The sequence below is a fragment of the Eucyclogobius newberryi genome, unplaced genomic scaffold (genome assembly GCF_026437365.1).
Source record: "Eucyclogobius newberryi isolate DKJ021-1_F unplaced genomic scaffold, fEucNew1.0.hap1 SCAF_16, whole genome shotgun sequence".
Taxonomy (NCBI): domain Eukaryota; kingdom Metazoa; phylum Chordata; class Actinopteri; order Gobiiformes; family Gobiidae; genus Eucyclogobius; species Eucyclogobius newberryi.
In genome coordinates, this window is record NW_027315790.1 from 12,995,587 (window position 1) to 13,018,797 (window position 23,211).

The 23,211-nt window shown below is 41.9% G+C and overlaps 1 protein-coding gene across 1 annotated transcript in view; it reads left to right on the plus strand.

Annotated features, from left to right (window-relative positions):
• The window catches only part of adgrb2 (adhesion G protein-coupled receptor B2), a 269,466-nt gene that overhangs the window by 225,078 nt on the left and 21,177 nt on the right, over positions 1-23,211 (plus strand). Inside the window, exons 21-30 of the mRNA XM_072447617.1 lie at positions 713-782; positions 3,584-3,650; positions 6,478-6,563; positions 8,536-8,634; positions 9,740-9,839; positions 14,007-14,078; positions 18,634-18,726; positions 21,081-21,326; positions 22,720-22,759; positions 23,075-23,089. Of these exons, the coding sequence (XP_072303718.1) occupies positions 713-782; positions 3,584-3,650; positions 6,478-6,563; positions 8,536-8,634; positions 9,740-9,839; positions 14,007-14,078; positions 18,634-18,726; positions 21,081-21,326; positions 22,720-22,759; positions 23,075-23,089 (888 nt within the window). The remainder of the gene's footprint in view (positions 1-712; positions 783-3,583; positions 3,651-6,477; positions 6,564-8,535; positions 8,635-9,739; positions 9,840-14,006; positions 14,079-18,633; positions 18,727-21,080; positions 21,327-22,719; positions 22,760-23,074; positions 23,090-23,211) is intronic.

The window sequence follows — 23,211 nt, forward strand, 5'->3', positions numbered from 1 at the left end:
CATAGGTAAACATAGGGGTAATTGTATGTTGCAGCCTGCTGGTTTTATTGAACAAACGTGGCTTCTCTTTCCTTATTGTTAATATGACTTTTTCTGATTGCCTTTCATTTGCAGCCATAATCACCGCTTTGTTAATTACATGAATATTTCAGTGCCAGCTCATTACGGGGAACCGCATTTTCAATTTTTTTCCCCTTGCTTTTTCTTTCCCTCTTTGTCACCAACTGCGTGACACTCATGCATGTTTTACTTACACTCTTACTTACCAAGAATCTGCCAGTTTGAACTAATTGCATGAGCTCTTGACCATTTTAACAGTTAGCCATAATTACAGATACTACAGCTCTCGCACACCTACACCTACGCTGCATATGAAGGTCAGAAGCTTGCCTGTATGCTCATAAATCTATGCCGCAGATGGGAATGCCAGCATAAATATCTACAGAAGGGCTAAAAATGAGTAGCCTCTCTGGAGCCCCGGGGTTGGGATTGAAGCCCACCTTTTTTTTTTTTGCCTGCAGCTTCCCTTTTATGTCAGCGAGGAGCTTCACTGCACACAGACACTTTCAATCACCTACGTACAGGTTACACACTATTGCATGGCTGCTTAGCGTTTGAATAAGATAAAGCTTGCAACACTGGAGAGTACACTTCATTCTGCACATTATTTGTTTTTTTTTTATTTATTCATCCCTCTCGTTTGTCTGTGCAGGTCTCCCAGCGCTAGTCGTAGCAGTTTCGGTGGGTTTCACCAGAGCCAGAGGTTATGGAACCGCCAGCTAGTGAGTAACAGGAGTTTTTCTCTCCTTTATGTTTCCTTCTAATTTCTTGTCTCCATGGTTACATATGGCCATACTCAAAATGAAATGTAGGAAAAACAAGAAAGAAATAGGACTAAAAATAATGTATACTTATGTCCGTTGTAGTTCAGGTGTATAAAAAGTCTGTAATGATTGTAGACCAGAGGCATTAACCTCTCATGTGGATTATAACGACTGAGCTCTGACAAGCAGTGCAGCGCCAAGTGAATTCTTAGCAACGTGCTTTTTCACAAGAATAAAAGCACCGGTGATGCTATCTCGACACCAGGGCTGGGCGATATGGAAAAAATATGATAAAGATTTTGTTTGTCTCATATTGATTGATCTTGAGTTTCGATTCAATTTTATTTGGTATTTTTACATTTAAAGTAAAAATGGCTTTTAGTAATTTCATGAAAATAAATGATACATACTTATACTTAATACTTATTCTGTACCATTTAACACAAAAAATATTCAAATTTCTTCCTCCAAAGTCCGACCTCTCGATTCAAACACCCACCCAAATAATTGACGATTTCACATAACTCGATCTCAATCTTTCCATCTTTCGATTGATTGCCCAGCCCTGTTTCGACAGTAGCACATTTCATTTGGAAACATCTAGAAAGAGCATAAGGAAGACGTTCTTGACCATAAACTTGCTCATCCAAATGTAAAAACCTGGCAGCTTAAGTGGTGTTCCTCTTTTCTAACCACACACACTCTCAAAAGATGTGAGAATTCTGTTGACTTCACTTTGTTTACATTATACACCATCGAATGTGTCAGCTCACAGTCCAATCAGCATATAATTACATATTCAGGCGACACTGTTTTACTAAGTCAGACATCTGGAGTAAACAACTTTATGAAATGGTGTGACAGGCACCTCTTACAAGTGAATTTAAACAAAACAAAAGTGGGAGTGGACCACAGAGCAGTAGGAGCCCATGACAAAGTACCTCTCATAAACAGTCTCGACGTTTAATTGGACGAGTGAATGAGTGTTCAGAACCAACGGTGACCTTCTAGAGCCAGTGCTGAGTCTGTGCTAATAGTCAGCTGGTTTAAACATCGGATCTGTGAAATATAAATCACGGATCCTCACATCTGGCTGGTAAGATCATAGGTGCGTCCACTCCGATCCCCCATAGACCGTGTTTGAGCCGTCGGCTGTGTTGGAGAGCCCACTCACGTACTCACCTCTCAGTATGAGCGCATGAACTGTGAAAGGAGACAATTAGAAGGACAAAGTGCTAATAAATGCATGCAGTTTTTGAATTTACATTTGTTTATTCTGTTTCAGGGGTGATTTATCTGATTACATAGCAACAAGTGTAATAATTAAAATGATTTGGCCTCTCATAAGAGTTAAAAGAAGATCAAAATCAATTTATGAGGTTATGAGCTTTTATTCCTTCTTGTTTCAATCTTCTGTCTCTCATTAGTAGGCATTAGTCATGTGTTTCGTTTGGTTTCTTTAATCAGTAAGCACAGTGCGGCTCTCGGCTTTTGGTTTTTTCATGTTTTATTTATTTAAGTAAAGAAAATGGCTTCATGTACTGCGATGACACCACCACAGGACACTTTTAGAGTCGTACAGTGATCAGTGCCAAATGAAACGTCTGCAGACTGTGTTTAGGGACAAATGTAGATGGTGTGGATAATATCTTTACACAGGCTCAATGGCATCATTTACTTGATTTGAGATAGCACAATAATAGGTTACTTTCATGGCATTCAGATAGAGGGAAAGGGCCTATATAAATGTACGGGAGATTCACTGATTTTGAAAGAAATATCCAAATTGAATATCCTTATACAAATACCCCCCAAAATACTTCCTCTTTACCCTTTTTTTCTGAATATACATAATTATGTTGAACTTGTGTTGGTGACTTTCTAACACTATTATTATGAAAGCAATGATAAAAATACATTTAAATTAAGGTGAGACAATAAATTAGCTTTTAGCTTTAAAGATTTCGATTTGAAATGTCTTAAGTAGTTTACTAACATAAATTAAGAAAATTAAGGTTTTTTTTAAAAACTCTATTTAAAAAAACATTTTATGTGTAAAAAAAGTATCAAATTTCTGCTTGATAATTTTGGTGACATACTGTATTAGATGAAAAAGAAAGCGTCTTCCTGTATTCAGGGTATTTTGTATTTAATTTTGTATAAAAAATATATATAAAATATATTTTGCCTAATTTTTTGGCATGAAATATTTAATTTAAATCAGACTTAGAATTTCATATAAACAAAAGCCTTTGTACGATTTGTGAAATTCTTGTGAATTCCAAGACTGTAAAGGGGTGTGTGTAGGTGCTACTTTAAAGGCTGATCTTTATTTCTTTGTTTATGAGAAAAATGCAATTTCAGAAAACTGCCTTTGAAATTGCAATGTCCTCGATAAGGACAATCAATGGACTTGATGTGGACTAAATTAAATAATAAAACAGCTTTGGGTGCAGATTGGAAAATGTTGTTTCTAGGTGAAAGCTTATATCTTGATATAGCAAACTGAACAAAAAAGATAAATTAAAAGTACTTGTGTGGCTTGCCTTAATGCCAGTTTTGGTTTCAAATCAGCTCAAAAAGTCTACATTTTCTGTAAAAAGGACCATCCAATTCTGACCTGCCCCCCACTTCAGTACTAAACTATAGGTAGTTATAATGCAGCTGACCAAAATGTGACCCGAACAAAACATAGATGTTGTTATTATTATATATGTGCCAATCCATTTACTACTCTTTGTGTTTGTCTCTGCCCCTAGTTGCTGGTTGTCACTAGAAGGCGGTCTACTGTACGCCTTTGTTGGACCTGCAGCTGTCATCGTCCTGGTGAGTCTGTGTTGTAGATTAAGTACACTGCTTTAGAAACACCATGGTAACTCCTGTGGTTGATGTGCACTTTCTTCAATATCAAAACTCTGCAACAGCACAGCAAAGATTAGTGGTGCACTTTGGGGTCTTAAAATGTCAGCCATAAAGAGATGGAAATACATTTTGTAAGACAAGAGTGCCTTGGCCTTGGACTGCGTCACCAGAGATGATACTCTACTCTGCTCTAGGCACATATATCACTAAAAGCATTAGATAGTGGGGCGGTTTGAACCCAGCTCTAACCAGTGCAAACCCTTCATGTATTCTTTAGGAACTGCACCCACCTTGCATATGGATAGAAACAAAATAATGGTTTATATAAAAAGCAGTACAAATCTCTGAAAATGATAAAAGTACACAGTTTAATGTATTGATCAACAGGTCATAACAGGTCAGTTGCAACAAGTGCGAGACTTTATCTATTTAAGGGTCAAATTTAAGGTTTATTAATCCCTCGTCAGTGATGTTAATTCTCTGCGTTTGACCCATCCTTCAATACCGCTGGGTCAACTTGTCAGAAGCATTGAGCTGCTGCAGTGTGTTCCATCTCCAGCTCAAACCCACAACCCTTGTACTCTTAAGTGTGAGTGCTAGCTACTCACCAGCCCTAGTAAGTATGTGTGCTGTGGGTGTTTTGGCTACTAGTAGCTTGTCACCGCACAATATGGAAGTGAATGCATGATGAATGAAATTATGACTTTGAGCAACTTGAAAAGGGCCATTCAATGACTTAAATGTAAATACAATTATATTAGTATTATCAAGTTACATGTAAACAGCACTAAAAATACCTATTAATGTTAGGGATTTAGTTTCATTGTTTTTAAATTGAAAATGTAGCAAAGAAAATTGCTCTTTGTTGGTTTGAAACATCCCCCAAAAAAAACAAAAACGAATCCAGGTTACACATTCCTTGTGGCGATTCCAAAAGGGGAGAGCAGAAAAAACTGCAATTTTATTATTGCTGTAAGTACAAGCACTCCCAACAGAATTTGACATGATGCATTGATTGCGTCTCAGTGGCAAGGTAATCTTTTGTGGTAGTACGCCCGTTGCTGCGGCTCTTTCTAGCATTTGTTAATTCCTTCTCAATAAATCCCTGGTGTTTTTATTTTCAGCACAAGGCTTAAAAAATGAAGAATGGGCACTAAACTGTTATCTGTTCTCATTAATCTCTTAGAAATCCCACAAAGTAACACATCAGAACTCCAAATGAGTCCTTAAAGTCCAGATTAGAACAATACTTAAGTAAAATGCAATACATGTGCCACTTGTGTCCCAGTAATACACTATAATACTATTTAATATGTTAATTGGCATCTAAATAAAACTTTAGCCAAACAATTAGGCCCGCGGAATGATTGACCCAAATCAGAAATGTTGATGTACTTTCCATATGTCTCGTTGTCGTTGGGAATGATTCAAATGTAATTCTAAAAACTAGAAAGGTGATTTGATCAGAATCAGAAAAGGGTTTATTCCCAATGTGAACAGATTTCACAAACTAGGAACATGATTTGTCATTAAGGTGCAACATAAAACAATGAATAATAATTGTTGTAAAATGTATCAAAAAGGGCATTTTGAATTTACAAATGAAATAAAATAGATGCACATTGAATCTATTTTATTCTTGAAACTAGACAACCCTTGGTGCAGGCGCAGGTTTAGATGCTACAATGTTACCATTACAAGACTGTAGGTTTTGAGGCAGTAAAAAGATAAAATATATTTCAAATTCCAAATGGGATTAAGAATGCTCACCCCATCTGCCCATGGTTACCCCCGGCCCCCTGTTGTGTTGTTCTCAGGGTTCCCACTTGAACCCTCCTCTGTAATGAGAGCAGGATGTGAAACACAGTCCTTCCCCAGGAGTCTTTTCTAATTAATGACCCTGCCCTTGAGCAAATGGCCGTGCAGGATGCTGCTGCTGCTGACTCACAAGGCATGACTAGCATCACAAGAGAGCATGTTGTTGTCCCTGCTAACACTAATGCCAGAGGTCTACATAAAAGCAAACAGCATTCAAGGACATAACAAGCACTTACCTTACACCTTCACAAGTCCAGATCGGGTTGGAAGTAGATGCTTTGATCTGACCTAACGTGTTGTCTTGTATTCTTTTGTATCCTAAAAACACATTCAAGCAAAACAATGAGTCCCCATTGACGAATAAGGTTTAGTATCCAGCCAGACATTCACTCGGGGGCATTGATAACGCTGTGAAAAACATGCAAATGCAGCTCAGAGGTCATTCGCTGGTAATGAAAGAGTAACCCAGGCAAGGTTAGGGGAGGACACGGCCGGTTTGAGGGTATTAGAAGTTGGGAGATTATGAAGAACATGCCAACTTTGCAGCAAAACACGCAGCTGGACAGGATTTGACGGTGAAATGGGTCCAAGCCAGAGATGTGCGGCCGTGTCCTAATAGAAATGTGTATCACTGGGTCATGACCAGATGTTTGACAGGCTTAGCTACAAGGACCTCATTAGGAAAGTATACGGGAAGTAATCATGGTGGCTTCCTTATCTAGAGGTTGTACAAGGTAGGACATTGGCAACAAAAACAATGTCTCTGTTTGTCCAATTGCAAGTAATCCTTTATAAGACTTTATCACAAAAAAAGGTATGTTATATAAAACTAAATATAACTCCGGGTAGCCTTAAAAAGTAGTATATATACAGTTTATATATAGAAAAAAAACTGATTGAGTGACAGTTTGTTGCCGTTTCAGAGAAGATTCCCCACATGTTTCGTACATTTCTGACTTTTTTCTTTCCTTAGGTTAATATGCTCATCGGGATTGTAGTATTCAACAAGCTTATGTCCCGGGACGGCATATCTGACAAGTCAAAGAAGCAGCGAGCGGGGTAAGATCACCTCCCTCCACCTCATGCATGTCAAACTGTATGCCACAGATGACAACAAATCTGTCATATTAAATACATGTTACAATCTGTCATGGACACAAATCCCAGCGAACATTTCAGTTTAACTACATTTCAAGGTGTTTCTGATAATTTTCCTAAAAAAAAAGCGCACCAAAAAAAAGGCTATTTAATTTGGCAGTAACATTGCAAAGCATCTGTCATGTTCTGTTACTTAGTGTCATTTTACTGCCACTTACGCATGTTGATGTCCAATATTATTTACTCTGTTTGAAAATCAATGACAGATGGAAGTTAATTACAAACTGCAAACTGGGGGATTATGTCGATGAACTCCGATGCTCCACTGCAATCCTATAAGATAAAGATGCCTTTGTTGTTGTTGTAGCCAATCTTACACACACAATGTAAGTAATGTTAGCCTTAGCACCCCATAGCTGCATTAGTCTAAGTACAGCAGATGGGAGTGAATATCAGACTAATCCAGTGAGTAAGGAGAGCTTCACCAGGAAAAAAAATAAAAATAAATTAAAATCCACGTCTCCATTTCCATACCTATTGATTCCATTATCACTCCGTCTCATGCTCTATGTTTTATTCAGTTATTTTCTTCATTACATTTCCACCATTGTCTGTCACTGGCACAAATTGAAATTGATAAATGTCTGTGTGTCGTATCAAGGGTTATTAGGGCAAATCTTGAAGGTGACTTTAAATGATGGGATATGTGCTAAGAGGTAACAAGCACAGCCCTCATCAAGGACGCCGTGTAACTTTTTATAACCTATTAAGGCATTTTGGCATGAAACTAAAATTAATAACAATTACTTTAATCAGTAAATTATTCCATCTATAATGTATAATTATTCTCTCTATAATGTTTACATGAATCGTAGCACTCAATCATGGCAATTACTTAAGTTGCACTGTTTGAAAGCTGAAGTGTAGGTCTCGTATGTATATTTATATTCATATGCCATGACAACAGGATTCTCTCAGATGCTGTTGGCATGCAAATGGAACATATTGCACATCTTCCATTTTAACTGCCCTGTGTAATCCTGGTGTTAATCACATTTGCACTAAGAACCGCAGCCCAAAAACACACACTCCCACACACCTAAATGGTCATACCCAGTTGCTATAGTGTTGCTAACAGTACCGTCTGTCATTAGCGTAAGGCTTCTCCTTATGAAGCCATGGCAGTGCGAGCCACTAAGGCAATGAGCTGTGATGGGATGCTAATATAGCATAGCCAGCACGTTGCCACATCATTCTCTTCTTGTAATGCGAACACACATGACAATAGGCTCTGGCGCACTCTGTTCATTTTCATCCGAGCAGCCAACTGTAAGTAAACAGCCAATGGAAAGGGCTGTTATGCACATCGCCTCTTACAGGTTTATCCGGGCAGACGTAAAATGGCCCACATCTGTACTCTGGCACTTCTCCTGCACCGCCAATTCTAAATAAAAGTTGGGACATTGTGTATATAAATACAAAGATAATGCAGATATTTTCAATTCATTCACAATGTAGCCAGTGACAGAAAGTGTACTGTAATGTCTATTTTTTAACATCACTTGTTTATGTTTATTTTTTGAATATTGAAGGTTATTTATTTTGCATTTTGCATAGGGCTCTGACTTATAAAAGTGGGGTTGTGTTAATATTTCTGTCCACATAACTCTTGCATAGCATGCCAGTCTGTCACATTCTTCCATCTAAATCAATCTGTAATTTCTGACTGTGTTCATTGCTGCTACTTTTTTCAAGATCTGATTTTAATTTTCTTTTTTTTCTTTCTTTTTCCCCTGCCCTTTTTTCTTTTCTCTGTTATTCCCATCTTGTTCCATCTCCTTCTTTCACCACTGTCTCTACTGCACATCACCCTGTCCTTATATAATGCACACCTGCCTGGCCCCTCCACCCCACACGCTGTTCATGTCCAAAGTGTCCCGGCGGAGGCGGGGAATCGGCCGCTCCTGAAATGCTCCAAGTGTGGCGTGATCTCTAGCACCGCCATGTCCAGCGCCACTGCCAGCAGCGCCATGTTAGTCTATTTCAAACTCTCCAACAAATACTCATTAGTGCATGGATCTGAGCTTTAAATAATGAGATCATTCGCCAATGTATAATGCTCGAGTCGATGGAGAAGTATATCAAAAGAAGGTGTTTTTCAACATGTTGCACTTTAAGTAAAGCAGATTAACAGACTTACTAAGCATATCTCGTCCTAAAATGCTCATGATTTGTTTATAATTAATTACATGATATAATTTATCTGGCATCCCCACTAGACAAAATAGTTTCTGGATCCCTTCCATTTCACACCATTTTTATTTCTCAAATAGTTTCCGAATCATCCAAAATCATTCCCAGATAATTTACCCCGAAAAATCAAGAGATGGCAAAATGTGTTCCCCTGAGTAAGTGTAATATTATTATACAGTATTATAAACTGTCATACATAGTCAAACAATTTAATTTTTTTCTCAATGCAAATCATATTGTAAATGAATGAATACATTTCTATTCATTCATTAAAATAGCTGAACACGTTTTCCTGTACTGGCTTACGACATCAATGCAGTGTGGCCCATGTGTGTTACAATATTAAAGACTTGTTTTCCACAGTCTGATGAACACTTTGCACAGATGAGTCTTAGCATGTTGAATTAAACTCACACACACCTTTGCGCTGACATGATTACCTTTCAACGGCTCGCTGAACCACCACTGTGTGCTAAACTGCATGAACATTTTAGATTGGTGTCTATCTCTGGCACATAGACACACTTGCACACATATTTCCATCAAAGAGGCGTGAGTCAGTACCTGTCAGTCGCCTGTCAGAACCCCTCCCATTACCAGACCCGGACCGACATCGCGCAGATCACCACTGTGACACTAATTGTGCATCTACCATGTAATTGTAAGCAATTGTTCAACACGTAACCATCTACATGATTACACATCATCTTCCACTTCTTCTCTGAAGTCACAAACAGACTTCAGGTTGCCAATCCGGCTCTGATGGCCCACGCACATCCCACAACTTCAATGTTTGAACAGAGTCAGCGATATTCTGGCATAGGATTTCACTTTCTCTACCCTTTTTTTGTGTTCTGTCTCCGGCCTGTTTCTTAATCTGACAGGGCCTCTCTGTGGAGCTCCTGTGTGGTTCTCCCTCTCCTTGCATTAACCTGGATGTCAGCGGTCCTGGCCATAACCGACCGCAGATCTACACTTTTTCAGGTAACATCTTCAAAAGTTTTAGCAGAACAGGATATAATATTTTTTAGTATTCTTGTGCACAGACATTGGAAAATGAACTGACAAGCCATGATGGTGTAGCAAGGCTTTTACAAAAAGTTGCTATTTAGTTTCCAGAACATAAACACAAGTAAAAATTTTTATATCTTTCATAGAGTTTTTACAGTATTTTTCACCTTGACACTCCGAAACATTTTTGTGTAGTTGCTTTATAAGGACACTATTACAAACTTAAATATGCAAGTTACATTCAAAATCCTCACAAAAGTATAAACACGTGCTTTGCTTATTCATGAGCATCAGCTTCCTGTTTATGAGTGATAATTTGAGGACATTTGTCCATTCAAAAGATATAATATTTTGTTTTGAATTGTTAATTGCAATGGCAATGGTGCTGGATTTCTATCACTCTGAAACCCATGGATACCCGGGTCTTTAAAGACGAGGCAGGTTTATTTGTAGAGCACAATTCATACATAAGGCAATTCAAAGTGCTTCACACAACAGGAACATTACATTAAAATCACACAGACATGACATAAATCACAGTTGAAGGCATAAAAGAGAAGAGTGCAAAGCAAATCCTTTCAGTCATATGCCTAGCTAAACAAAACATTTTTTAGCTTAGATTTGAACATTGTCAGAGTAGATCCTGTCTCACATCTTTAGGAAAACTGTTCCAGATTTTAGCTGCATAAAACTGAAACGCAGATTCCCCATGTTTAGTCCTGACTCTGGGCACCAGCAGGAGGCCGGTCCATGTTTAGTCCTGACTCTGGGCACCAGCAGGAGGCCGGTCCATGTTTAGTCCTGACTCTGAGCACCAGCAGGAGGCCGGTCCATGTTTAGTCCTGACTCTGGCACCAGCAGGAGGCCGGTCCATGTTTAGTCCTGACTCTGGCACCAGCAGGAGGCCGGTCCATGTTTAGTCCTGACTCTTGGCACCAGCAGGAGGCCGGTCCATGTTTAGTCCTGACTCTGGGCACCAGCAGGAGGCCGGTCCATGTTTAGTCCTGACTCTGGACACCAGCAGGAGGCCGGTCTGGCACCAGCAGGAGGTCGGTCCATGTTTAGTCCTGACTCTGGGCACCAGCAGGAGGCCGGTCCATGTTTAGTCCTGACTCTGGTACTAGCAGGAGGCCGGTCCATGTTTAGTCCTGACTCGGGCACCAGCAGGAGGCCGGTCCATGTTTAGTCCTGACTCTGGGCACCAGCAGGAGGCCGGTCCATGTTTAGTCCTGACTCTGGGCACCAGCAGGAGGCCGGTCCATGTTTAGTCCTGACTCTGGGCACCAGCAGGAGGCCCGTCCATGTTTAATTCTGACTCTGGGCACCAGCAGGAGGCCGGTCCATGTTTAGTCCTGACTCTGGCACCAGCAGGAGGCCGGTCCATGTTTAGTCCTGACTCTGGCACCAGCAGGAGGCCGGTACATGTTTAGTCCTGACTCTGGGCACCAGCAGGAGGCCGGTCCATGTTTAGTCCTGACTCTGGGCACCAGCAGGAGGCCGGTCCATGTTTAGTCCTGACTCTGGGCACCAGCAGGAGGCCGGTCCATGTTTAGTCCTGACTCTGGCACCAGCAGGAGGCCGGTCCATGTTTAGTCCTGACTCTGGCACCAGCAGGAGGCCGGTCCATGTTTAGTCCTGACTCTGGGCACCAGCAGGAGGCCGGTCCATGTTTAGTCCTGACTCTGGTACTAGCAGGAGGCCGGCCCATGTTTAGTCCTGACTCGGGCACCAGCAGGAGGCCGGTCCATGTTTAGTCCTGACTCTGGGCACCAGCAGGAGGCCGGTCCATGTTTAGTCCTGACTCTGGCACCAGCAGGAGGCCGGTCCATATTTAGTCCTGGCTCTGGGCACCAGCAGGAGGCCGGTCCATGTTTAGTCCTGACTCTGGGCACCAGCAGGAGGCCGGTCAATGTTTAATCCTGACTCTGAGCACCAGCAGGAGGCCGGTCCATGTTTAGTCCTGACTCTGGCACCAGCAGGAGTCCGGTCCATGTTTAGTCCTGACTCTTGGCACCAGCAGGAGGCCGGTCCATGTTTAGTCCTGACTCTGGGCACCAGCAGGAGGCCGGTCCATGTTTAGTCCTGACTCTGGACACCAGCAGGAGGCCGGTCTGGCACCAGCAGGATGCCGGTCCATGTTTAGTCCTGACTCTGGGCACCAGCAGGAGGCCGGTCCATGTTTAGTCCTGACTCTGGTACTAGCAGGAGGCCGGTCCATGTTTAGTCCTGACTCGGGCACCAGCAGGAGGCCGGTCCATGTTTAGTCCTGACTCTGGGCACCAGCAGGAGGCCGGTCCATGTTTAGTCCTGACTCTGGGCACCAGCAGGAGGCCGGTCCATGTTTAGTCCTGACTCTGGGCACCAGCAGGAGGCCCGTCCATGTTTAATCCTGACTCTGGGCACCAGCAGGAGGCCGGTCCATGTTTAGTCCTGACTCTAGCACCAGCAGGAGGCCGGTCCATGTTTAGTCGTGACTCTGGGCACCAGCAGGAGGCCGGTCCATGTTTAGTCCTGACTCTGGGCACCAGCAGGAGGCCGGTCCATGTTTAGTCCTGACTCGGGCACCAGCAGGAGGCCGGTCCATGTTTAGTCCTGACTCTGGACACCAGCAGGAGGCCGGTCCATGTTTAGTCCCGACTCTGGGCACCAGCAGGAGGCTGGTCCATGTTTAGTCCTGACTCTGGGCACCAGCAGGAGGCCCGTCCATGTTTAATCCTGACTCTGGGCACCAGCAGGAGGCCGGTCCATGTTTAGTCGTGACTCTGGGCACCAGCAGGAGGCCGGTCCATGTTTAGTCCTGACTCTGGGCACCAGCAGGAGGCCGGTCCATGTTTAGTCCTGACTCTGGGCACCAGCAGGAGGCCGGTCCATGTTTAGTCCTGACTCTGGGCACCAGCAGGAGGCCGGTCCATGTTTAGTCCTGACTCTGGGCACCAGCAGGAGGCCGGCCCATGGGTCCTCAGAGTCCGAGATGGTTCATATGGCACTAACATGTCTGAGATGTACTTTGGTGCTAGGCCATGGAGAGACTTGTACACAAGCAGAGCTGCTTTAAAGTCTATTCTCTGAGCCACAGCAGCCAGTGCAGAGATCTGAGAACAGGACTAATGTGATCATACTTCCTGGTTCTAGTCAGGACCCGAGCAGCAGCGTTCTGGATGTACTGCAGCTGTTTTACAGCTCGTTTGGAGAGGCCAGTGAGCAGGCCGTTACAGTAGTCTAATCTACTCGATAAGTCTCTCCAAGTCTGGTTTAGACAATATACTTTTGATTTGATTGTTTTTAGATGGTAAAAAGCTACTGATGTTGTTAATATGATGTGGCTGTCAAAATTCAAATCTGAATCCATTATTACTCCCAGATTTCTAACTTGAGCAAGACTCTGGAGGTGAATGCTAACACTTTTTCTTTGTTTCTGCCAAAGAGAATGATTTCAGTCTGAGTTCAGCTGGAGAAAGTTGTTTTGCATCCGCACTCTGATCTGTTGGATGCAGCGAAAACAGGGTGTCCACTGCACCATTTTGGAAGTCTGCAGTGAAAGATTTCTGATCGTGGAGAAAATCTTAAGTTGTGGCCCAAAAATTGTGGATAGTGAGACAGGGACAGATTTTTTAAATGTGTTTTATTTTACCTTTATTTAAGGAAAGTCCCATTGATGACTAGTCCCCAGGACAGCAGCAGCTTGTCTGTGATGATCTAAAGGTGTCTTATGTGTAAATTATAACACAACACACTTTTAGATAACAAAACCAACTCTTACAACCCATAGATCCCATTTCCGTTCAAAATAGATTTAAACTGACCTATTGAAATCATTTTTTTAGTTTCCAGATCTTCCATGTTGAACTATAGATTACACTTTGTTGTATGACCAAAAATGACCTGCAATTTATAGTAAACATGTCAGATATGTTGGAATCTCGGTCTGATATTCACTTAACCTTTGATCTGAATAAATCTTCACTTCTTGTAGTGTGACATCAATAATTCTTTAACAACAAAATGTATATTTTGCATGGCCACAATATGTATTATTTGTATTAAAATAGTTTGTATTAGAAGGACATTTATCTTATCTCATTTAAGCTGATGTTTAAACTGTTTAAGAAATTGTTATTTTTTTTCATTTTCTATCTCTAGATCCTGTTTGCAGTTTTTGACTCAGTCCAGGGTTTAGTCATCATCACTGTCCACTGTGCCATGCGCCGTGAGGTGAGTTTACACATCAGACGATTTTTATTCATCATTGATTTTTATTCAACAACCCGGGCGACCCCACTCTCCCAGCCGCAGGTTCGTTTAACGCTAGCGTGTATCATGTAAAATTCCAGGTCACTTAGACGCCATGGCAGAACAGACTAGACAAGGATTAGTCTGAACTTCCTGTCCTGTGTCACTGCTCCCTTCCCTTTAAAGTGCACTATGATCATCTGGCATTGTCCGGCTGATCCGAGGCAGCTTTGAAGAGATTATGAAGATGCTGTATAGAGAGAGATGGGCTAAGTTCCTCACTAATATACTCTGGTGTCTGTTTGCCACCCGCTTTGGCGTAGCCCCTCGAAGACAGCGCGGTTAAACTCAATATGCTCATACATGACTTTGTACCCCGGGGGACAGACACACACTTATCTCCCGGCGCAGACAAACTCAAGCTTCACTACTTCTAATTAATGAATTTACAATGTTGTCAGTTTTATGTTAATGCGTTCGGTAGAGCGCATAAACACGCATTGCTTACATTGAAGATGATTTTATCTAATGGAATGCAAAGTCGAAGTACATTTTTAAAAGGCTTGGAATGCATTATATCAATATTACAAAAGCAGTGAGAATCTGCACGGCGCACGCGGCCATTAAAAATATAGAAATGTTAATGTTAATGCCATATTACAGGTTGTGACCTTTTTTTTACAATTTTTTTTGTATGAAGCTGTGGCTTGAGGTGACTCCGGAGGTACACACAGTAGAGCAGTTGTTCTGTAATCAAAAGCTGGCAGATCAAATCACACTCGCCCCAGGTCATGCTGTGTCTGCGGTGCCTCTGGAAGACACTGTTCCACCTGTACATACGTGATTGTATGCGTTCGGTGGTTGTTGAGAGACAACTTTCCAAATATTACAATAATGATTACGGAATTTCACGACTACACTACTACATTTCGCATCTGTGCTTTTGGGAATGTTTTCTGGAATATCCCTGGAAACGTGAAGCAGAATCCAGGAATTGATTATTATGAATGAAGTGGAAGTCTTTTCCTGAGCAGAAATATAAATTCTTGTTGGATAATCCAGGTTTTCAGAACAGCTAGTGCCGCAGCGGTGGGAACACTCACCACAGGCAACGTAAAGTGTGATATTGTGTGAAGTAAACCGCAGACAGGAATGCAGAGCAGAGAGCATTTGGGGCTGCGCTCACAGCCACCCTCCTCTGCGTCGCCGAGCTGGGAATAAAGGAGTCCTGGTGGCACAGTCTGCCTGCTGAGATCAGTCACACTGAGGCAGGAGAATGTGTCGTCAGAGGCGGTGTGGTTAGGAGGTTACAGGAGCGCAGCGCAAAGCACCAACACCTGGAGTCATGAGGAAGAAGAAGAAGAAGGAAGGTGCTTTGTTAAGTGAGACGTGAAAGGAGGTGAGGGGTTGGAATAACAGTTTGTACTTGTATAATCTTAAAGCTGGGGGTGCCTGATTTCAAACCTCAAAATGTGGAAGTATTTATTTGAATCTGTCAAACTATTTATATCTACCACAAAACCTTTGGCACAATGTTACTATTCAAACACATGACTTTTTTGGCGTGCCTTTAGAATAGCTTTTTTCAGACAGCAAATTTTAATTGTGATTGGCCACCAAAGCACAGTCAATCAGAGCCCTGCATTTGGCTCTTATTAACAGGTTTCCAAGAGAGAGAAAAAAACACTTTAATAATTTAACAATTAATAGCTATAGAGGGCGTGCAGTGGCCTGATTACAAGAATTGTTCCTTTGTCATTTTCGAGAATAACGTCAGGAATCACAGCTTTAAAGGAAAGATTGAAAAAATGGGGACAACTTGCAAAAAATAAAATATGGTTTTGCATCTTATGTTGTATTATTTTCATTCAAAACCAAAACTCTACCTTTCAGAAGACCTTTTCCAGTCTTTCTCCTCTTTACGTATCGAAATGATTGTGTGTCCTATAGTGAAAGTTTTGCGCTCTCCAAGTGCTGCTAGATGCTAAGTGAGTTTCTGTTATGGCAGACTAAAATGGTTTTCTCTGGTGAACACAAATGCACCACTCGATGGCACGCTTGAGCGATCTAAGTACGATCTCTAAATATACTCCCTTTTGACAATAGAGATGGCCTTAAAAGCCTGCTGCGATCACCCAACCTGTATTCATCTAGTAAAAGCATGACTAAAGGAGATGGTTTAGTCTATCCAAATAGCGGTTTTGCTTTGATGTCACAACAAGCTGCATTACATGTAAAGCAAAGAAGCAAAACAATCGAGAGCAAGCCTGGCGACCAAAAGCGAGGTCTAGTGCGCATGCAATATTAATCCGTCATGATGCCACTCCGGTCCACTCCATTTGTGAAGCGCTGCATAGACACTTAGCGCTAGACCACCCAGTGCGTCCACTGAGGCTCTAGCAACTCCTCCTTACACCAGCGCATGAGAATCTTATGGGATTTGACAGCGGCAGCGTTGAGAAATGCAGCCTGCTCGCCGGCATGTGACCAGAACATCTATAATACAGGAGCTGATGGAGGGGAGAGACGCTAGCAGTCAGCTGTGAAACATAATGCACACGGATCTTTTGGAATTGAGCTACAAGAAGGAGCAGTGCAGCGGTACCAGGCGTGTGTGTGTGTGTTGGGAGGATGAAAAAGAACAATATGACAGTAGAAGGCCCAGGGGTTAAAGCGTCTCTATAGTGCGCTGTTGGTTTTAATTAGGATTTGGAGCCATTGATCTCAGAAGACTCAAATAGGCCACTTTGAAGAGGTCTTTCACATCACTCTGCTTGTCCTTATATAAGTTGCAATCTGAGGCAAACAGTACAAAGTATGACTAGGCTATGAAAAATGTGAAGTTTAGGTCTCTGCCTGAAAACAGAGCATCACAAACATCAAGACCACTAGGAAGTCTCTTGATTTAAAGTCCATATGACCAGTCCAGGTTCTCATGTTTTTTTAATGATAACTTTGTTTAGTGGAATACTACCTGTGGTAAATATTTATCATGGTTTTACTTCAGTCAAGTTGCAGTTTGTAAAGAAAAAAGGAAAAATAATAGTTGAAATTTATAGCATTTATAGAGTTCTAAAACAGAATCCCTCTGCTTATGTTTTCAATGAGCGACATTTCTTCCCAAATGCCGGAACAATTTACAGGACTCACTCAAAGTTTGGCATTTTGTTGCTGGGCCGGACTAGCGTTTAAAGCCCTGACCTTCAACAAATGAACTGTTCCTAGTCCTAATCCTAACATCTAACACTACCCTACACCTAAATGAATGCAATGTCGAACTTACTACGTTTAGATTCTGCAAGCCCAAAGTTCTACCTATAAATAGATATACATAACTCTTAATAGAGCTATATTCCGAGTGTGAGTAAGGTTATGAAGATGACTTGCGTGCTCCTGTAGATGACGCCTGCACACAGGTGCCCACACTGCTCCATTAGATTGCATTGTAGAGCTGTTCCTTTGAAAAAACAATTCCTACAATAGATTGACTGGAAGCGGGCGGTGCAATTTTAGACAAAGCCGGGACCGCACCAAAAGGGGCGGGTCTATGTGTTATAGCCGTGCACTTGCTCTGCTGAATGGCCAAGGATATTTCTGGGCTTTTTAATGATTGTATACTTCAACCAGACTTCTGGCTCACGCTTTTGGCTCATGCTGTGTGCTACAACGGTGCGCTCCTGCTGAAACTCATGGATAAGCAGCCAAATTAACAACTGTACTCGCACTGACTGTAGCCCGCAGTGCACTCACACTGATGTGGACCTCTGTGTGTGACAGTCTGGTCGCTCAACACATTTAGTCACAGTCACTTGTAACGCCAGACAATAAACTTCATAAAAACAGACAGGGCTTTGGGATTGACCCCCACTGCCTCTGAGAGCGACTGGTAGATTGTGTTGACATAATGGGCCCCCCTGTTTTACAGAGTCCCAACAATTTACACACAACAGACTCATTTTTGGGTTAAAAGGGTTAAAAAGGTATTATTAGTTGACAATTCATGACTATTGTGTATTTTACATGGCCCTTGTTTACAGTATAGTTGCTAGGTAACATTTGCGGAATCAACTCAACCTATGTTACATCTGCTGCTCATGTCCAACCAGGAATATGATTATTTACATCACCAAATTCTCTCGAAGTAAACGTTGGTTGGTGGTGCGATCAGGGGAATACTGCCATTGTGTCCTTGGGCAAGACATGTATCTTAAATGTGTGTGTGAGTGAAAATGTGGTTCCTTGATGTAAAGCGCTTTGCATGCATTGATGGTAGAAAAGTCCAGGGTTGTTCTTTCCCATTTCTGTTTCTGCACTATTTTGTTATCGGATTTTTGTACCTTTGGTCAGTGTTCAACTTTATTTATGAAATCACTCAGCAGCATTTTCACAGCTCTTTAAAAACGTCTGCACGGTGCTGTGTGCCAGATGGCAGGTTTCTTTTCTATGTTGATGGTTTTCATTTGTATTTCGAATTCCCGGAAAGTGATGGCAACAACAGCAGATTTCCTAACGCAAATTGTGTATTTCTCCCCCACAGGTACAGGATGCTGTCCGCTGTCGAATGGGGGGATGTAAGGACGACAGCGAAAACTCTCCAGACTCCTGCAAGAACGGACAGGTGCAGATTATGGTGAATAGCATTTCATTTCATTCCATATTGCAGCTCACATCACAGCTGTGCGCAGCCATCAGGCCCAGACATGTGAACCGTGGCAGCTTTTATCCAAATACAAGACATTTAGAACTTGTGCGTACGTGCGTGCGTGCGTGCGTGCGTGTCCGTGTGTCCGTGTGTGGATTACGGTATTTCAGTAATTAATGTTGTTGGTTTCCACGTCCTGCAATAGTTCTTTGTGTAGGTGATGAATTATCAGTGATACAGTCTGTCAATAATGTGTTCATGGGAAGACGTCAGACAATAATAGTATAGTCCTGCATGAGCAAATAAGACTGCAGTTTTATCAAGATAAAGTATTGAAGATGTAGAAAAAAGCACATTCAGGCATAATTTGATGTATTCTAATTTTATTCATACCGGTTGCCAACATCTTCATTAACTTTAATCACCAAATTTTCTGTGATGAAGAGCACAAAGTTCAGATCTGATGATGAGGTTATGTGTGTGTTCCCAATGTGTTTAGTCGTATTATAAATCACAGCGACTTAAGCAGTGAGGCCAATGTCAGCCCGGTCGTCGTGCTATGAGCGCTAGACAGGTGACTCCTCTAATACCTTTATTTCTCTCCTAGACTGACTTGGCCTAACAATTATTGTCCTCCAAAGAGCCCTCTGCTGTTACCCTGATTAAACTTGGGATCCATCATTCTGCTAACACTTTATAACCTACTTTTTATGACTTGGGGAATAGACACGTTGACATTCTGACAGTTGCTATAGCATTTGCAGCACAACAAAGTCCATCCCCGAGGGAGCGTTCTTCTTGACTCGTTTGGTGGATAGAGATGTGTGCAGTCGTACTTACACCTTAATTACAGTGAGCATCACTCTCTCAGGTGCTCCAGCTAGTGTCACTGGAAATCTCATTAGAATACTAAACCCCTGACATTTAAAGGCTTTACAATGAATGTTAGCCATATTAAGTTTGCTAAAGGTGAAGAACTTTTTCAGTTATGTAAGCTTTAAAAGAGGAACTAACCCATTAAACTCGTTTTGTATGGTACAACTGGGCTTAGTGGTAAATTATATTTGTTTAGGTGGATTTTTTTTTTATTCCTTTTTTTATTGATTCTTTCAATGGAGAAGGGTCACGTCAAAGAATTTCATTACTGTTGTGCTTGTTGTTTTTTACCACACATCAAATGGATTGAAATGTAACTTCTTTCTCCTCCAAAATAAAAGACAAACAATTATATGAGACAATAAAAGGACATGAGAATGGAGTGTGTCGCTATAAGTTCCATCAAAGGTCTAGTGTTAATTAAGTCTTTCCAGGGTTTCCAGCTTTCCTTTTCTTTGTCCTTTTCCAACCACTGCAAGTGTAAGTCTCTCAAGTTGTCTTAAATTGTCTTCCAGAGGAGGTCATTTGTCTTCCATTCATTAAACATCCACATGTATTGTTTACAAGCTCTTTTACAAGTCATTTTATACAGGTCGATTGCTCATATTCCAAAGGACTCTTTGGTCCTATAACACTTATCCCAGTAATGAGACATTTTAGGGCTGCTCCAAAAACATGATGGTGACCAGCCTTTTTTACACCCCATAACCTCCAACACGATGTGCTGCATTTGAGCTCATTTGTGCTGGTGTTCTAAGACAAATTAGAAAATAAATAATATACTACACCTTTCGACGAATTTACTTTTCTTGAATTTTAGCAAATCTTCAGTTTATATTACAGTCTTTATCCCATTTGTACAATGTGTTCTTACCCTCCTACCCTGTTTTGTAACTATACGTAGAAGCTCTTCTTTGTATAGTTGTTATTGTTTAGTTCAAAAATGCCATTGTGCATCGCAAGTTTGTGAAATATTATATATCGGGCATGTTTAGAGAAAAAGTCACAGTTTGAATACTATGACAAAACCATCTGTGAGATTTGAATATTGACACCCAGAGCTAACTTTGCTGGAAATAAAACTAAACAAAAAGGAGTAAATGTGTCCAGTATTAGAAACAATTTTGAAGACCTTACCAAGTCAGTATGTGAGATTAGTGTGAGCAATGTTTAAGAAAGGAAAGAAAGGTTGTTTTAGTTCAACATCACCTCTCTACAGGACAGTAATCCCAGTCTACTCTTATCGCCATGGAACAATCGCCATGGAACAATCGCCATGGAACAATCGTGAATTAGATTGCTTCGGCTGTTGCCTGGTTTTTGCCTGTTTCCACCAGTATTGTTGTCTTTGTCTGTGTAGAATGAACATGATTCCTGTGGTCTAGTCTTTAAAATCACTCTCTGTAGAAAGCCCAGCTTCTTTCATCATCTAACACCCCCACTGTACACTCATTCTGCCCCATCAGAAGTGTTCCAATGAAAGCTTCTGTGGGCAGCAGTGCGTCCCGCTGCGTTATGGCACATCAGCGTGCCTGCCCCATGGCCACCCACTGCCGCTGCCAGCACCGTGTCAGCCGACATGTCAGCAGCTCTGTTACTACACTCTGCCCAGAGGCTACCCGCATCCAGCCAACCACATCTTCAGCCTCGCGCATGACCATAACTCCATCTACCTCCCGCACCATGTGTACAGCCACCCCATCGGCCCACCAGTATGTCATCAGTAGAGAAGACTCTGTAGAAGTAGCCATTAGTGGTATAGTGAATATATATTGTGTAAAAAATGGACACCAACAAACATAATGGTGAATACACGTCGCACGTTAGTGGGTGCATAAGATTTTTTTCCAGTATTAACTTCTGAATATTGAAATACTGCACTAGACACATAGTTAATAGTGAAAGGAAAAAAATCCCTTTAATCCTTAAAGCCAAATTATGATTTCTTGACAACTGGCTCCCTTGACCCAAAGGTTTGGATTATGCTCTTCTATTAAATTATTATTTTAGATATAAGCAATTCCCTGTGCTGTTGAATCAAAACAAAATTACACTACAATAATACCTACCTTTTGATTTTTGTTTTGACCAAACAAGTACTAGTACAATTCACCCTGGAGAGACAAAGAGACCACGAGAATGGACTGTTGAGCAAGCTTTATTCGCGAGTTATTTGGCGCTCAGACCCCGGCGGAAGACGTTGCGATCATGGGCACTCCATGATCTATTTGTATTAGACGTCTCCCCCCGGAGCCTGGAGACTGGTGGTGGTAGATGTGGAGAGAAGGTAGAGGATGAGGGGAATGTAGAGGAGGAGCTGGGGACGTGGTGGGTCGCAGTACGGTTTGAGCGGCCGAGCCATCTGCCTGAGGGCTTAAATGCGACCGCCTGGTGCTGATTGGAGCGGGGAGGAGTCACTTGAGAGTGTTGATTGGGGATGAGGAGCAGGTGCGAGGGCCATGGTGCAGACGCCCCCTGACCTTTCACCCTACTTCTTTGGCCAGGAAAAACTGCATAACCTCTTTGGGATAAGCGCAGAAACCTGGGAGAGTCCATGGTGAAGTGAGGGATCTGACTCTCACAGACGGACAGGCGGGCGCCCGCTTGAGTGCGATGATGGCGCTGGGGAGAGGGGTCCTTCCATGGTGGCCTTGACGTAGATGGGTGGAGTTAGGTCTTCCAGGCTGAATTTACGCAGGCTTCATTACTGCTACAGACATAGTATCCACCCTTTGTGTCAAGGTAAACAAGACTGACCTGTTAAATATGTCATCCTAGCAGATCACTTATGATTCTGTCAATGTTTTAACACATATTCCCTGCTAAATGTACTGAGATCTAATAGCTGAGACCTTTCCTGCTTTTTTGTGTTTCATTTTTCTAACACAGAAAAAGAGACACTTATTTTCCATAATAATCCAGGACTAAAAAGGTGCTAAATGTACTGTATGCTTAGAAACATTATTATCATCTTTGTACTTGCCTTCATCGCCATGGAAACACCTCCAAACCTTTGTAGTACATGACAGTATCTGCATCTCCATTGAATTCAACACGACATATGTTAATGCGCTGAAACCACTTGTTCCTGTCCTCTCTTTTCAGACCGATTTTGAGAAAGACGTGGATTTAGCGTGTCAAACAGGTGAGCGCAATTTTCACATGTAATTCCAGTCTTTGCTTCAACTAGCGAAGCGATGCGGCCTCTGCGGCAGTGCATGACGGCAGATGATTTGTTAAGACTCCCACCAGTGGAGCCCAAATTAGTATGCCTTATTGATCACACCTATTCTGCCAAATAGCTGGCCCATAGGGACGCAGTGTTTGGATGAGTTTGTGGTTAATTGTGCATGGTAATAGCCCTACAAAAATGTGCTGGAGTGTGCGTCTATGTGTTTGTGTGTGAAGGAATTCTGTTTTTGAAAGATACTAACAGTCACTTTCCCCTCCACCCTTCCAGAGAGAGGACATCCATGTAAGTCTTTCACTCAACTAACCTCTTAACTCAAACCTGCATGGTATTGGCCTAGTCTTATTCTGTCTGTGTCGTAGAGAGGAGAACTAGTTTCACAGAGGTGGTACCACGTTACTACAACA